Source organism: Pleurodeles waltl, chromosome 8, assembly GCF_031143425.1.
Source record: "Pleurodeles waltl isolate 20211129_DDA chromosome 8, aPleWal1.hap1.20221129, whole genome shotgun sequence".
NCBI lineage: Eukaryota > Metazoa > Chordata > Amphibia > Caudata > Salamandridae > Pleurodeles > Pleurodeles waltl.
Genome location: NC_090447.1, coordinates 657,698,410 through 657,716,588, shown reverse-complemented (window position 1 = coordinate 657,716,588; position 18,179 = coordinate 657,698,410). Strand labels below are relative to the sequence as shown.

The 18,179-nt window shown below is 42.2% G+C and overlaps 1 protein-coding gene across 8 annotated transcripts in view; it reads left to right on the top strand.

The window, feature by feature from the left end:
- DMD (dystrophin) overlaps window positions 1–18,179 on the top strand; it is a 6,960,831-nt gene that overhangs the window by 5,784,114 nt on the left and 1,158,538 nt on the right. For all 8 annotated transcript variants that reach the window (XM_069204753.1, XM_069204756.1, XM_069204758.1 and 5 more), the window contains one exon: window positions 9,926–10,072. In XM_069204753.1, coding sequence (XP_069060854.1) covers window positions 9,926–10,072 — 147 coding nt within the window. The remainder of the gene's footprint in view (window positions 1–9,925; window positions 10,073–18,179) is intronic.

Here is an 18,179-nt window from a genome sequence, read left to right as displayed (position 1 = left end):
TGTTTTTGCTGGTTTTTAGACTCTGCGCACTTTAACACTGCTAACCAGTTCTAAAGTGCATATGCTCTCTCCCTTTAAACGTAGTAACATTGGATCATACCCTATTGGGCTATTTAATTTACTTATAAGTCCCTAGTAGAATGCACTATTTGTGCCAAGGGCTCGTAGATTAAATGCTGCTAGTGGGCCTGTAGCACTGATTGTGCCACCCACTTCAGTATCCCCTTAACCTTGTCTCAGGCCTGCCATTGCAAGGCCTGTGTGTGCAGGTTCACTGCCAATTCGACTTGGCATTTAATAGTACTTGCCAAGCCTAAAACACCCCTTTTTCTACATATAAGACACCCCATATTTAGTATGGGCAGAATGGTAATACAAAATCCTGCTGACTGGTGAAGTTGGATTTCATATTACTATTTTAGAAATGCCACTTTTAGAAAGTGATCATTTCTCTGCGCTTGAAATCCATCTGTGCCTTACAGCCTGTCTCCAATCCACATCTGGGCTTGGCTGGTTGAGAGCTTCCTTGTGAATTTCACCCAGACAACCACAAACACAGGATGCTCAATCACAATTGCCCACATCTGCATACTGAATGCGTCATCCTGGGCTGGAAGGGTGGAGGGGCTTGACACTTACATTTCAAAGGCTAGTGGCCTGCCCTCACACAAAGGACTGCCACACCCCCTACTGGGACCCTGGCAGACAGGATTGAACTGAAAGGGGACCTTGTGCACTTCAAGCCACTCTTCGAAGTCTCCCCCACTTCAAAGGCACATTTGGGTATTTAAACAGGACCTCTGCCCCTAGCAACTCAGACACTTCCTGGAGAAGAAACTTGAACCAGAACCTGCATCCGGCCAAAAAGAACTGCCTGGCTGCCCAAAGGACTCACCTGTCTGCTTTCTGTGAAGGACTGCTGCCTTGCCGTTGCCCTGCTGCTGTCTGGCTGTGGTGGAGAAGTGCTCTCCAAGGGCTTGGATAGAGCTTGCCTCCTGTTTCTCGAAGTCTCAGGACCAAAAAGACTTCATGTCTGCAAAGAGGAGTCCTTGTGCGGTGAAAATCAATGCACAGCCTGCACCGCAGTGAAAATTTCACCACACACGAAACTGGAACGACGCAGCCCGACTTCGCAACGAGAAGATCGACGCAGCGCCAGTGTAGTGACTGGCAATTCGACGCATGGCCTCACCGGATCGATGCTGAGCCAGAATGATGCAGCCCAACTTTCAGAGAGGAATCGATGCAGCACCTGCCGTGCAGTAGAAAATTCTACGCAACGCCTACTGGATCGACGCAGCTCTGGTGACTTTGTCCTAGCAGCGCCGGAAATCCATGCATCGTCCCCAGGGCATATGAAAACCCCACAACCCGAAGAGGATCCATGACCGAGCACCCAAAATCAACGCACAGCTGTCCCTGCGTGAAAACTAAATGACGCAACGCCGTGTGCAGGTCGAGAAATTGACGCACACCCCTTTGTTTCCACGCATCTCCTCCTCTGCGGTCCTTTGCAGAGATTTTTAACGTGAACCAGGTACTTTGTGTTTGAAAGAGACTTTGGTGGTCATTCCGACCTAGGCGGGCGGCGGTTGCCGCCCGCCCGTCGGAAGCCGCCTGAATACCGCCCCGCGGTCAATAGACCGCGAGGGGTATTCTGACTTTCCCGCTGGGTCGGCGGGCGATCTAATTCAGATCGCCCGCCGGCCCAGCGGGAAAGCGCCTTCCACAAGGAAGCCGGCTCGGAATCGAGCCGGCGGAGTGGAAGGCGTGCGACGGGTGCAGCAGCACCCGTCGCGCTTTTCAGTGTCTGCATCGCAGACACTGAAAAGCCTAGTTGGGCCCTGTTAGGGGGCCCCTGCCGTGCCCATGCCATGGGCATGGGCACGGCAGGGGCCCCCAGGGGCCCCGCGACCCCCCCTACCGCCATCCTGTTCATGGCGGCTTTCCCGCCATGAACAGGATGGCGGTAGGGGGGGTCAGAATCCCCTCGGCGGCGCAGCGAGCTGCACCGCCTTGGAGGATTCTAAGGGGCAGTGGAAAACCGGCGGGAGACCGCCGGTTTTCCCGTTCTGACCGCGGCCAAAGCGCCGCGGTCAGAATGACCAAGGGAGCACCGCCGGCCTGTCGGCGGTGCTCCCGCCCCCGTTGGCCCTGGCGGTAGAGAACCGCCAGGGTCAGAATGAGGGCCTTTGTTTGCTTTAAAAAGACTTAAGACACTTTGGGGGTTATTACAACTTTGGAGGAGGTGTTAATCCGTCCCAAAAGTGACGGTAATGTGACGGATATACCACCAGCCGTATTACGAGTTCCATAGGATATAATGGACTCGTAATACGGCTGGTGGTATGTCCGTCACTTTACCGTCACTTTTGGGACGGATTAACACCTCCTCCAAAGTTGTAATAACCCCCTTTATATGACTTTTAAGTGATGTCTCAACATATACTTACTGCATTTTAATCATTTTCGACCTGCATTTATCCGGATAAATATTATATATTTTTCTAAACACTGTGTGGTGTATTTTTGTGGTGCTATATTGGTTTATTGTATGATTTATTGCACAAATACTTTACACATTGCCTTCTAAGTTAAGCCTGACTGCTCAGTGCCAAGTTACCCCGAGGGTGGGCACAGAATAATTTGGATTGTGTGTGACTTAGCCTGACTAGAGTGAGGTTCCTTGCTTGGACAGGGGGTAACCTGACTGCCAACCAAAGACCCCATTTCTAACAGTTCACCTTTGCCAACCTGACATGCTCTATCCTATGGCAAGGATTTATTGCATGTCTGTGGTGAGTGACGGATAAACCCCGAATCTACTTCTTGGCTTGTGAACCTGAACTTCCAAAGGCAGCAAAAGATGTATGCCACTGGTCTGAGCTGAAGTTTGCCAATCCACAACTATATTGCCTAAAAAATCAGGACGATGGATGAGGACGGGGTCTGACTCCAGCCTTTCCGAAGGCAGCGTGTCTCACCAATCTGCTAGAGAGGTGGCCTGCAACAGAGTTTCTGGAAATTTTGTCATTTTTATTTGCAATTACCATAAACCTTCAGCTGCTGGTTACAGACACTTTTTGCGTGGAGTTACATGATTGTTCTGAATCCTGATTATGACAATTTTGTACTAATCACAGAACAAACTTAACATATGGCATTCCCTCTCAGTGTAGATGTAGTATTCTTAAGTGACCAAATTAGGGAAAGTTGCTCTTCCTTTGAAAGAAAAAGTTATTGGATATATTTGAATGCTTTGCTGTGTATAAGTTATTAGGAAGAAACATAGGTCCCTCAAGTTAAACAGTAGAGACCAAAATTACAATAGAAACCAAATGGAGTCTTTGCACAACTTACAAATGTATAAATGTAGAGATAGACACATTTGTTTACATTCTAGACAGTGTAGTGGGGAGGCACAAACACTCAGGGAAAGAACATGCATTGTAAATAAAAAACGTTACTCAGGAATTGCAAATGTGACAAAAGAAAACAACTTAAAGAATGAAGTCACACTACGTTAGTACTCATGCTCATTACTACTTAATGCCAATGGACAGGAACTGAGTCAAAGTACTCCAGTCGATGACCTTTCGATCCCTTATTCCAGTGCTGGGATATTCATCAGGATGAAAGGTATATGCCTGAAGAAGGGGGTTATGAATACATAACCCAGAGCCTGTTAGCGTCAAAAGGCAAAGGGAAAAGCAAAGAGAAGGCACAAAATGAAACAAGCATTTGCAATGCAACAGGTCTCGCATTTGCACGAGTTAGAGCTATTAGCATTGTAAACTCCTAACCGGACATTTCTTGCCACATAAATTAAAAGAAAAAAATCTAGCGTGTTCGCAGTGTAAAACCCAGCGCGATTGCGCTGCTTGGAAAATAAAAAGATAAAGTAGTGCAGAAAACAGGCTGAAAACATGGAGCCTCGTATCTTTTCAGTAGTTTGCTGGTGCACTCGAGGAGGGCTAAACACCTGAAAAGGCATGACGTATGTATGCTTTTCACTAATGAAAGCAAGCGGATTTTAAAAGGCAAGCCCACGAACCAATATAAATGACTGCCGTGACATGGGTGTGGTTAAAAGCCCAAAGAGAGATTATAACAGGGAGGGAGCGCATGTGCGCTCGGCCCTAACAAAGGGGAGAAAACAAGAAAAGAAAGGAGAAAGAAACTTGTATTAATACCATTTGGGATAAATGTATACTTAGACGCACAAAGTGTCAACCAGTCCCAAGTGTGTGAATCACAGCATGCCGGGAGCATTCCATAAGCGATGGTCGGTAGTAGGGTGATTGGATCCTTCACATGTCTTCTGCAGTCTTATTGAGTATGTGGCTCACTCCATCGCTTGACCAGAAGTCGTTCTCCCTCAGAAACTGGTTCCCTCTAGCACTGACCATCACTTATTGAATGCTCCCGCCATGGTGTGATTCACGCCCTTGTTCTTTGTAGCAACTTGCTGTGTACAATGGCCGTTTTATCCAGTGCTTAATTAGAGTCGGGGAGCATTCCAGGGAGACCACTTTGTTGAGATACAGAAAGTAAAATGCATGTTGATGTTAGCTATGATTATTTTAATTGAAAAGGCGGCACTCCTTGTAAAGCCATCCTGGTTTGCCTCTGTTGAAGGGTGACATACCCATCTGATAAATTGAGATTCAGAATGTATTTGGGTCACAACACAGTTAGTGCGCAGAGCATGGCTGTGGTAGCGCCGGTATGTGATGTCCCAAAACTAGAACATTTCCATTATTCACCACCAAGGCAGCTCAGCACGAAGGCTTCTTTGTTTTCAATTCTGTGTATGCGCAGCCGTCTAAATGAAATATGTATGGAATTCATATGGAATTTTTATGTAACATTTGCAGCAGCAGAAATTACCATAACAATTTTTTTGAACCTGGGGATGATACCTTGGTGAAATATATTTGTTCTCAGTCTATATATAAAGTATATGTAAATGTAATTTTCTCACCTAGGGTGGGAAATGTTTCCAAGAAAATGTTTTAGGATGTACCTCCCAAAATACAATGTCATTTGTAAACTTGGGGAAAAATGGTAACCACGATCAGTGTTCCACAGTCAAGAGAGCACAGTGCGATATGAAATACAAGGCAAAAGTGCCCCAAGGATGAACTCTGTAAAGCTTTCTTGCAATGCAGTTTCACTGTATCTGTTGAGAAACTGCAGCGAGCATGACATTCAGAGGCTGATTTACAAGAAAACAGTGCATTGGAATGCAGCAACAAACCTTGCTGCCCTGTGCCGTGCTCGAGGGAAAGAGCATCTCAGGTTCACTTCTACTCAGATACGGTCTTTTGTTCTCCTCCTCAGCACTGGCACAAGACACACATCTTTGAACCATAGTGCAAATATCTGTGTGTACTGTCTAGCAAAGAGTAATGGAAATGTACCATTCAGTACAAAATTCAAAACACATTGCATTGTGCTGTATAGTGCAGCATGCATCCAATTTGTTAAGGGTTAGGAGAAATCTGGATTTCTCCTGCTGGGCATCTGCCACAAGAGGGCTTTATGTTTTGGTTTGAAGCCATGTTTAATAATTTTAGCATATAGGGTTTTGTGTCAAAAACATAGGTGATAGCTTGGGAATGCCTAAGTACCATTCATGGAATGCTCCTTGACTTAAAAAAGTGCAAAGCAGCACAGTGGGGGTTATTACAACTTTGGAGGAGGTGTTAATCCGTCCCAAAAGTGACGGTAAAGTGACGGATATACCACCAGCAGTATTACGAGTCCATTATATCCTATGGAACTCGTAATACGGCTGGTGGTATATCCTTCACTTTACCGTCACTTTTGGGACGGATTAACACCTCCTCCAAAGTTGTAATAACCCCCTATGTGTTGTGCATGTTCCTTTAAGGGCTAGTGCAAAAATGCTTTTGCTTCGAAAGTAAATGCTTTATCAACACTTTGTGGCATTTTGCATCTCTTTACACAACTTTGGTGCACAAGTGTTGATAAATCGGCCCCTCAGAGGGTTGGCTCTGTGCATTCATAGCCCTATTTTTCGCCTGGGAAAGAAATGCTGTTATGATGGGCTTACAATCTTGCTTTCCTGTGTGATTTCAGTTGCGGATACCCACAGCATATCAGTGATCTACTGCCAAATGCTAAAGTGTTTCATGAAATGCAATATTCATAAATAAAGTGCCAAATAAACCTTTTATTTACTTGTTCTCAACTCAGAATCCTGTGGCTTAGTTGACTGTGCTAGGTGCACATTTAGCACGTGATAATAGTGAAATTAGACGTGTATGTTGCCGAATTCTGCTTGGAAGGGAGTGGATGATGACATCAAAAGGCTAAATAACATAAAAAATAAATAAAATTGAATGTACACCGAGCACGTTACAAGTAAAGAAAGCAGCAAAGAAGTAGAAAGGACATCATGGTAAAGGAGGACCTTACAAGAGAAAAAGTTGAATGGTAGGGAGCCACCTACTCAAACACACGTCTTTCTAATGAAAAGCTAATTTCAGTATAAAACATCAATGTTTATTTACATAGAAGGTTTCCTATCGAAAATAACACAAACGTTTGTGACACTAAATATCAAATATATTACACTAATGTCGTTTGTCTTGGACATTGTGACATAAATAGTTCAGGCCCCTGCGAATATAAGTTTCCTCCTGGGCTAAGCACTCATTGTACGCCCTGTTCAGCTGCAATTCAGCATTTCTGTTGCTCTATTTTATGCCACAGTACTTTCTTTTATTTGTACGGTCCTCTAGTCACATCTATGCCCTAAGACTGCATCTACTCTGCACACGTTTTGCTAGAGGTTGCAGTATCTGTTGGATATGGGCTCCGGCCCATATTCTTACTTCTCTCCTTCTGATGGACCTTTTTGGGCGTACTTGAGGGATAAAAGAGAATTAAACCAACCTTTCAAAACAATTAACAGTGTAACCTATTTGGTTACACATTAAATCCAGGAGGTGGTAAATAAACTTTAAACGTTTATTACAAATTAAGAGCCAAGCTGATGCAAATGAATCTCAAAAACATACTATATAAGTACAAAATCACCAAAGGTGATGTAAAACATCGAATGAGATCAAATTGTATGAACATAAGGAATATGAGAATTTCAGTTGAAGCAATACAAAAGATGACAAACAGAATCCGATGATCTGTATATAAGTCATGGTCCTCTTGCCTAATCATTGGAGAATTGAAATTATTCTAAATACCCTAAACGGGGTTAAAGGGTAATCTTAATTAAATCTCAGGAATTATAGGAAAGTGTCAGCATAACAGAAACCTCAGTAGATGTTCTGATAGAGAGGTGGTGTATGGCATAAGGCCACTGAAAGGAATAATGGTATAGAGGTCTGTACCCCTCCCAATCTCAAGAGAATCTGCTCTCTTGTACCTAGGTGAATACTAATTTAACCTACAGAACCTTTGAGGAATCCACATCATTCACACAAATAGTTTTCCATCTTCTGTGCACAGCTGAAGTTGGACTCATCTCAAATCTCACATTCTACAAATTGGGCATCAGGACAACCTTGAGTGTCTCTCAGTGTCTGGTACACAAGCAGGAGTCTTTTCTTTTCAGTTCATTGCCAAAGTATCCTCCCATACTCCACTATCTTCCACACACACAACATGCCATTCCTTAACTGTTGACTCTCGCGAACAAAGCTGCAAAGAAAGAATATTGCAACATGAGCAAATCTGCACATCGAAGCTAAACACAAGAAATCAAACGTTTCAGGCCTTTGGTTATGCTAACGTAATCAGACATTGAATGCACATTTGAATACATAATTATAAGTGCATCTTGTAATTATAAATGAAGCAAGAATCATAAAAGATTATATGCAGTTTTACCATAACACCATAATCAGAGTACATGAATATAAATGTGCATGAATAGTTCATTTGAGCATGTTAAAGTCAATCATTATAGCACACATATATGTGAATTTCTAATTCTCTACCTTGAATGCACCTTCAAAAATAAGATTTAGATGCTTCACACTAGTAACGTTAAGACGCACAATATATGCATTGTCGATTAAATTGTTATATCCCTCCTGTAACGCATGATGGTGCAACCAAATTAAGTGTCACCAGACTCATACACTGAATCTCTTATAGGCATGAACACACATTAGACCTCAGTGACGGTGCAAGGGTGCCAGGAACCCTCATACAAGAAGGAATATTGAACCACCTTAGCCGGCAGCAAAATAAAGCAATAATTAAGGTACGGGGGGCTCCTCACGCCACTCCCTGCTGCACTATTGAATGCTTTGCCCAGCAACACCTGTTATTCTTTATGTGAGAACAGAGATCTGAACCTTTTACTCATTTTGCGACCGCAAATGTTCCTCCATATGATTTTTGTCCAATCCACATACTTGTATCTCTTGTGGATGCATACATTGCTTGTGTTTAGATGTCCTCCTCCGTGTGGTCATGTTTCTATTTCGGTTCCACCATGCAGTGCAGTCTAATTTTATGACCCAAGACCGGGCATCGTTTATTGACATGGATGTGCTGTCTCATTTTGTTTTTGTAGAAACTATGTTGCGTTCTCTGGCCTTCAATGCCTTGCCCTTGTGTATGGGTTTTGCATCTCTTTACTCCCTACATCATATGTTGCATGATGGTGGTATCTCTTTACTTTCTGTCTTGTTCCAAATGTGTCAGCATTACTCGGAAACTATTTCTGAGATAACAGGGCTAAAATGTGACAAATTGTGCACATGTGTTAAAGTTGGGGGCGTTCTTTAGGACACTTTCACAATGGTGTAAATGTTTGCATGCTGGGAGGTATGCAGATGCCAGTAGAGTTCGAGTTGCATTATGAAGTAGTGCACTTAGAGGTCTGAAGGAAGTAGTGAGGGAAATCAAACATGCATAGAGGACGCACGCAAGCAAATATCAAACATCCAGAAACAGTGGGGTGAACGAAGCAATCACGCTTGGGATTCAAGTATAGATCTTTGGTGTGAATGTGGGGTCTGTCGGAGTGATTGGACATATATGAAAGTTAGGATGTGAGGTCAAATTGGTTCCAAGGGAAATAGTGGTGAAGTCTGATTCATTGGATGTGGAACAGGCTGTGGATGAAATACAGGAGTCGTAGCCAGGGCAGGTAATATGAAGTGTGAGGGAGAGTTTGGCCACTTAGGAGGACAGAGTTAGAGAGACTGGTTGGACATGGGAGAAGTAGTGAGGGAGCTGTAAACCGAGACAGACCAAAAATTAGACATGCTGATGTAGCATTGTGAGAAAAATCCATTGTTGTGCTACACTGGGAACACAGATGACAATGTGCCAAACTAAAATAAAATATGCTGTCCCCGAAGCACAAACTGGATTCTAAACTAGGAGTAGCACAGGATTGAAAGATGGACTGGAGTTTTAAAACCCAAAGAGTGGAGATACACTGTAACTGAGGTAAAAACATTCAAGATACCTTTGCAGCCAGGCACCTATCGTCACATGATTAAAATCCTCAAATGTGCCCTGTATTTTTGCAATGTTGATCCTCATATTTGTTTCTGAACAAGAGACAAAGTCAAAGCCCCTGGCTGCTTCTGCAACAACATTTGAGGTTTAGTACCCAGCATGGCTGTCACCACTCGATCATAGAGGGAAAAAGTAACATATCTCAATCAGCAGAAATCATCTCCATATTTGCCCAAATGTAGAGTCATTTTGACTTCCATTTTTAATTCTTAGGTACTTTAGAGGTCAAGAAGGTAGTAAACAATTACTAACAAATGTTCTTGCAATGCATACAAGCCCCGTTCTGAGTTTGGTGATTACCCTCTCATCCATTCCCAATGAAGTTAAATGGCTGAGTATGAGCATATAGGAGAGGAGTCCTTTTCACATACATGTTTTATTTCATTCCTCCACATAGGCATTCCGAGCTGAAATTGCACCTATTAAAGAGAATGTAGACCAGGTCAATGATCTTGCTCACCAGTTCACAACCACTGACATCCAGCTGTCTCCATACAATCTGAACTGCCTGGAAGACCTGAACACCAGGTGGAATCTTCTGCAGGTAAATTTGTGTGCGTGGATGCAATGCTCTTTATTGAAAGCGTGAAGCCTCTCCAGTGATTTCCACAACTAATACAGCAAGTGTTTCTGGCAATGTGCCACTAACGTGTGTCTCAAATGCATGTGCTTCTTTCTTTTGTTGCGTCACATTGCTTTAAATATATCATCGAAGGGTGCGATGGGAAGAACAGGGCAATGTGTTTTGTTTTCACTCTATTAAATATAATTCCAAAATCAACAGTTTTAAACTCTAGTCAAGTCTATTCAACAAGGGGTTAATCAGTTCAAGAGAGAATGCATTGTTTATTCCATGTTGACAAAAAGTATTTTTCTATGATAATTCAATTATCAAACAAAGTATATGTAATTAAATGTAAGTTTTTAATATATTACCAAAGACTGGCACAGATTTTGAGCTTTGTTCGGAGTTTTGGGCATTAATGTTGCAGCGAGATCTGGGGCCTAGTTACAAGCTTGTACTTCTGCAATCAGCTTTTTCTGCTGTTTGCCCTGCACGGGTTTTCTCCTGTAAAAGGGTATATTTGGTTGTTCCAGTTATGCGAATTGTGTGTCCCCTTTTTCGGAGTACACAGATTCTGAATGATGAATAGCAAGTCTTCCATGGTTCATTTACCCTACAAACGAGAGCATATGTCCTGGCTTCGCTAATACTGCCATTTTGGATAAATACTTGGGTATCCACCCAAACACCAGGAACACAAACACCATCCAGAAGGTGATCTATGTTTTGTGACACTTTCTCTGGGTGGATCTTTTAAAATGGGGCAAGAAGGGTCCTCAAGAAAAAAAGTCTTTCTAATTGGGTGCACTTACAAAGTGTTCTTTGTAGAAGGAGGTCTAGTTCTCTCTCAAAGCAGAAGTGGGCGATCCCAGATTAAAAGCAAAGCAACACACAAAGGGATAGATCGCCGCCTGATTCTGATGCAGTCAACTTCTCACCCACCATTTAAGGACTACCTTGAGGCCTCCACGTGAATCAGTGAAATAAAGTATGCCATTCACCTTCCTGTGCGCCAAGATATGTGCACATGTTGAAAGGGCAGAGACTTAGGGAGCACAAGGCTGTCTTTTGCATAGCCTGTGATCAGTCCGTGCAGCAGACCTGCAGTATTTGTTTGCAGCGTGGATAAAAGCCACAGTAACCGTGAGACTCCAGTGTAACTTCCACCAATACTTACACAGTGCAGAGCTTCTCAAGATGACCTTCGATGTGGTAACATGAAATCCATTTTGTCATTAAACAGAATTGTCACACATTTGCAGATTTAGGTTCAGCTGCTGTTGTCTCAGGAAAGAGCGAACACAGCACAAAAAGTGTAATTTCCAGGTATTTATTCAAGATTTAGCAAACTGAGCTACTGATCGTGTTATATATTAACTACACAATCAACTCTACAGTATTCAACTTTAATTTAGATTTTTATTGCCTAAGATTGACTCGGCCTTCAAGCTCTTTGCAATCTAAAATTAGTTAAATCTTCAATATTATTTGGTCTGATCCATGTGAAGTTCTAGAAGCTGCATCAAAGCAAGCCGTGGTGCCATCTGCCCTTTTTTCAGCAGCAGCTTCTCCATTATGGCAGAGAAGCATCGCCCCCTGCCAACAGATGCAAACTTGAAAAATAAAACGATAATAAAAGCAGTTTTATTATCATTTTATTTTTCTTCTGGGAGCCGAGTGTTGGGGGTGGGGCCATCTTCAGACCAGCAGGCACGGGGGAGTGGTGGGCACTGCTGCAAGTGTGCATGCCGGTTTGGCTGGCTGTCTTAGTTCGGCCAAACTGACATGAGCACTGATATCTCTCCAACCTCAGCTGCGTTGCCAGGTTTAGAACAGCAGGCACAGGCTCCCAACCACACTGGGAGTGCAAAACCAGCCCACTCATGCCAATCCCAGCGCTTCTCTCATGCTGGTTAATAGTATTTCCAGCATTAGAGCAGCATCTGGATTGGCTGTAGGGGAGTCTGGGAACCTCAGCCTGTGCACTAGCAGAGGAGCAGAAGAGTGATGACGCAGCCGATGACCGGCAGAAGGTATTACTTTTTTTTCTTTGTTATTGTCCCCTCGCACCGCCCCACCACTTTTCCCTGATACCAGCCTTACTGCCGTTTCGGTGTTCCTTCCCTGAAACTCTGTAATCACAAAGTAAATTTGGCTCCAAGACATGTATAGAAGAGAAAATTCCACTGGCTTTAAATTAGATTGAAGAAAAAAAACTAGACAAGTAGTCACAGTAATTAAATATTTTCCCTCTGATATGTTGACAATAAGGCCCTCCTACAAGATTTTATCCTGTGCAGATTTTGCAGTTAATACCTGTACCGGAAATCTTTCCAAATATATATGCAGGCTGACACCACTGCTGGCAGAAAGACTACCACATAGCGAAGCACCTAGAACTAAATAGATATACACATCATTGGGGTGACAAGCATGAGGTCAAGGGTGGAAAAACAGGTAGTGGTGTCATTAATTGGTGAAATGAAAGAAGTTGAGTAGGGAATGCTAGAGACTTGATATATGTATAACATAGTATTAAGGAACTAATAGTATAGCACTCATCCCTCCAGATCTGGGTGTGTGTTTACACCCAGAGACCATCTCCACATCAGCAGAGCAACCGGTAGATTCAGTACTATAAAGGGAAAAACAAAAACAGGGAAAAGGTATCCAGAAAATGCTGAAGCTTATAGTGGGAAAGTGAAGAAAAGTATCAAAAGTGGGCAGAAAGGAAAAGTCACTGTGCAGTCTATGTAGAATGAAGATGACACACCAGCATGCACTGTTGCCAGGCATGGTCTGACTGTCCTTTCATGAGGAGCCCCAAGGAGTCTAAAGGAGCCCAAAAGATTAAACCTTGACTTTTCCCTTAAATATAGAAGTCAGCAAGGGCCATCTTGGTGTGCAAGGAAAACACAAACTACCCGTTTTCTGTAATGTGTCCTTCCCCAAACCAAGGTGAGTGATATATTTGAGGGAGGCTGTAACCTGTCACCCTGTTTGCCTGGAGTGTTTAGTTGCTACGCTTCCTGGGAACTCCTGATATGCCAAGACCCAGCCATCACCAAGCACCTTCATGGTCGGTCATGGCTACATATTCCACCATACAAAGGAGGCAGAATCCCATGGAAGCAGGAGCCACTGCTAATAAATCAAGTTGGAAAAGGGCTTGCCAACAAGGGACCTACCCTAAGTGAAGTTGGATGTGGTTAAGAGGTTGGAAAGAGTGAATTTCGGTAGTAGTCCAGTGCACAGTCTCTGATATTACAGGTTAAAACTCCTGACTTTTTGGAACAGAGAACTTTAGCCCCAGGCTTGGACTGCACGCTGCAGTGTCAGATTATTTCTGGTGCACATTCACTGGCCACAAAATCTGTCCATTGGTATTGAAGGCCTCTTTTGGGTACATAGCATGGTAAACATGAATATCTGAAGAAAAATACATTAAATGATACCTAAAGACACACATAAATATAGACTAAGAGACCGAAGTTAGATGGAATAAATCATTTAGTTGTTACAAGATTAGCTTCCCTGTCTCTAAAAATATTTCACTTTCAACTAAAGGATGAATGAATCCAACATGATCACATTGCCATCTCCAGGCAACGTCCATCCTTAAGGGTATACTGTTAAAGATTAGTAGACATCAAGTATCAACAGCACTAAACATCATTTTATATTCAATTGAAATTTGAAATAGAAAAGTCAGAGATTAGCAACAGTCCAACAAGGAGAAACGTGACAGAGTAATGGTCAGTAAGGATACGTGTAGCAGGAAGGGGAGAAACTTGTCGACCTGCTAGGAAACTCTTTGGCCTTAGAACACAAACTGCAGATTTGTTCTGTCACACTGCACTCACCACATAGTAAAGGGATGATGCGTTTTCACTTAATTTAAGATAACATTTGCCCAATGCGAAGTTAAACCAGGATATTACTAATATCCTTTATCAGACGAAAACAGATACAAACCTGCATTTCATCCAATGGGATCTGTCCTCGAACTGTCAACATGCACACAGTTCTCTTCTGCAGGCATTTACTGGCTAAGATACCTCCTTGTCTATTGAGTGAGTTACAAAGAGATGTCCTCAGCGGAGGTATATATTCGTTTATCTTCTTTGGTGGCTTCTGGCATCGGAAGTATCAATTATTGAATTGTGAACGTTCAAATAATATATAGCTGTCAAGTGGTGTTGAATGATTCAAGCTGGCAACTTTTACTCTTGCAATCACTGGAATACCAGGGATCAGGAAACGGGAAGTCAGAAAGTATGTTTAGGCGCTATAAGACGGGTCCCAGCACCACCTTTTATGGTATCTGTGACTGAATATTCGAATTCAGGTAGATACCTCGCATCAGCAATACGGTATAACGTGATACTAGCACGTTTTATAAATAAAACACTAATTAGTGTACTATATTATTAATTATGCCAATGCATATCAATCACATTTTAACTTCTTGTTTACATAGTTCATTCATATCTACTCGGTCATAAGGAGATAAAGTATATGCTACAAGGTTTTGTGTTTTTTGTAAATGCATGTTTGGAATAAAACATGATTCATTTGAATTTCCAAGCTTGTCTCATATTTATCGAGGATACAATTTCCAGGCAGAGATCAAACTGGTTAACAATATGCAGTGTTAGACTCCAAGGGAATATTTAGTAAAATGTTTCTGAAGCTCTGTATTCTCAGCTTCATGTCTTTCAGACACTGCTATAAATTTTACAGTTGTTGCATCCACCCAGAGATGTACTGGCATTGTAAGGGATATCTGCCGGCCTTTGCATGTTCGCTGGTTACATAGCCTATGATGTTGCTCTTACTATGATCTGCTCTCTTAGTTGAATATTTGGTGCCTATTCACAAAGACATTTTGAAATATGTAAAGTAGCAATCCTGTAGTATTCTGTTATAAGCTGTAACATGCATTTGTGATCTGGCTCCAGAACATTTAAAATGGAAATATTTGTTAACATTCAGATACAATTGGTCCAAGTAGAAATGACTGTGCCCTCTTTGCACTTTTATTTATAGGGGCTGGACATTTTGAGGTCATTTCGCAAAGACATGTATAAATGTGTGAAAAAGTACTCCTGTATTACTACTTACCTTACCCATAAGTGCTTTTGTGAATCAGCCACCAAGTCTTTAATTGTTTGCCTCCATCAGAACAGATGAAGTCTTCAAAAACATTTATGAAAACAAAACCAAAGGCTGGGCATACTTATGTGTTCCCCTGCTTCGGTGCTTGCATCACATTGAGAATTACCACACATGTTCATTTGCATTTTCTATGTGAAGATCAACTAGGGATAAATAGTATTCCTGAGTAAGGAAATAGTTCTCTCTTGGGTGGTGGTGGCGGGTATGAGGTGTTAGGTGCCAAGATGATAACCCTGCCACCCGGAGATAAGGCTTCTAATCCCTACTTGACTAAAACAATTGTGTAACTCCACGAGCCTCAACTTTTAAACATTATTAGGGTCGAGCCTGCGTTGCATGCGCTCGCGCATGCGTATCGCAGCGAGACGCTTTTGTATTTAGAAAAGGTCTCGGAGCCCTGTCAACTTCACGTCAGTGTTTTTTATTGGTTCGTGGGCTTGCCTAATAAAAGCTGCTTGCTTTCATTAGTCGAAGGCACGCATATGTCATGCCTTTTCCGGTGGCTAGCCCTCCTCGAGCGCAGCGACCAAGTACAGAAAACATGCGAGGCTCGCTGTTTTCCATCGGGCTCGTGGACTTCTTTTTCTCTAATTTACGAGCGCGATCTCGCTTGGCAGAAGTCGAGTGCTTTACATAGTTAATTTCACTTTTTCGGGTTATGTGCATAAATGCACTTTTGCCCGATAGGTGAAAAGTCGGGTTAGGAGTTTACAACGCAATCAGCTCTAACATGAGCAAACGCGAGACCCGTTGCATTGTAAATGCTTGTTTTTTAATATGATTAATCTTAAAACAAAATGTAGAAGATGTTGGCAATTCACTAATTGCATGTCCTTATCACACTCTTGTTTATTTAATCAAATCTCAGCCAGGCAACACATATAGTCATATTCTACACTCAGAACCTCTCATTCGAAAAGCGTGTCGGACAATAATAATAAATCGTGTTCTGTTTAAAGCTCACACCACGTCTTGGACCGAAGTCAGTTTCCTAAAAATCATGCTTTTAAATTGAACACTCCTTAATGTGATTTTTTTTTCCTTTAGACAGAGGACACTCCGTCGAATTGTCTATTTATTAAACCCATCTCTTACCTAAATCATTTTTCCAAATCAGTGAGTCTGTTAGTACATAAAGGCAATGCCACTACCCTTTTCTCCAAACACGAGTGTTCACAAGGCCATGGTACTGTCTTTTTGCAAACATGATTGTTCATTCTTGAATTTTTCTTAGGTTTGGCCGTTGTTTTCTGGTCTTCATTTAAGCTATTCATGGCTCCAGTTCCTCAAACATTGACCTGGCAAGCTATGTGCTGCAGTTCCAGCCCCACATTTCCAAAGCTCAGGACCACCTATATTCTGCAGTTTGACGATGCTTACAAACCTGAATATTCCATCTTAAAAACCTGCCATTGGACAAAGATTTGCACCCCCAGGTTTAAGCCCTGTGGCTTTTTCCTTCTGGAGCAGTGTGCTACTGCAAAAAGGGACAGTATGGCTTCTAGAAGGGGGTTCCTTTATTTCACAATGGTTAAGGATTTATCGCTATATGCTTGAAAGGAACATGAACAGTACTTGTGCTTGAAAGTAACATGAACAGTGCTTTCACGTGGCCTTTGTCAGACTACTAATTTGATACTTTAACCCAAGTGCTAGCTCAGGAAATCTGGAACTAATTAAATTTCTGGATGTTGCATACGTATGAAATATATACAAATTAAAGAAATTGGTCAGGGATTTTTGTCTTAAAATATAACTGAAATCTTAAAAAATGTGATAAATCTCACCCACCATCGAAATTTAAAATGAACAGACACTCTTTCATCCAAATCTACATTTTAAAAATAAAATTAGTAATAATCATCTTGTATTTATTATTATTGTGAAATAAATACACTTAGCAATAGTCTTTACATGGATATCAATTTTAAAGTGAGTTGGTGTGCTAAGGTCTGTGTATAGTAATGAACACAAGGAAATTAGACTACAGTTCGGTTTAGTGAATCAGAGCACGAACAAGAAGGGATTACTCTGAACTTTACAGACCTTGATTGAAAATGTTGCATGGGTGTGTATGCCAATTTGTTCTTCCTCTCACTGTATGAACTAAACGTAGGATCTGTAACTTGGCACTCTGGGCAGTATGCAGTCTGGCCGGATTCTTCATTTTACTATCTTCTCTAGAGTGATATTATATGGGTAATCATAACATCTCTAGTGGCAATTCCTTCACCTCCAGAATCCAGGCAAGGTACTATCAGAGGTATAATTGACTGTTCAGTATTCCTCCTGTTTCTATGATCAGTCCAGAACAACCTGTTGGTAATATTCCCCCATTTGTAAGTGCCCAGGTACTTGGAGTGCAAACCCTAATGGCTACACGCATGACAAGGTCTCTCTCTGTATCAAGATGGCAACCTAAGAAATCTGCGCCATGGACCTACATTCTCTATATGATGTTATTCTTTCCTTTTCTGATTTGCTTAGTGGTGGTATGTTGTAAATCTGGACATATAACTGCAGAACGTTGCTGACAACAAGCACCAATTGATTTTAATCTCCTCTGAGTCAACATTCAATTGTAGCTCCGTGGTTTATCATCCTTAAAGAGATTGTTTAGAGGGGTTTGCTCCCTGAGTGACCGTTACAAAGACTGACATGAAGCACACTGATGCAAGGGACAAATCTACCTTACCATTCACACATAGTGAGCGAAACAGCACTTGCTTCTGTAGACAGTCTCAAATTTTGTTACCTCTTTACCGATAGTTGCCTATGGCACGAGCTTGACAAGTGGCAAACCTCCAGCCTCTACGTCATACACCCTGGCAGCCTCGCCATTTGGGTGAGCAGTGGTTATCAGAGAGCAACATCATTTATGTCAATTTTGCACAACTTTACATAAAGC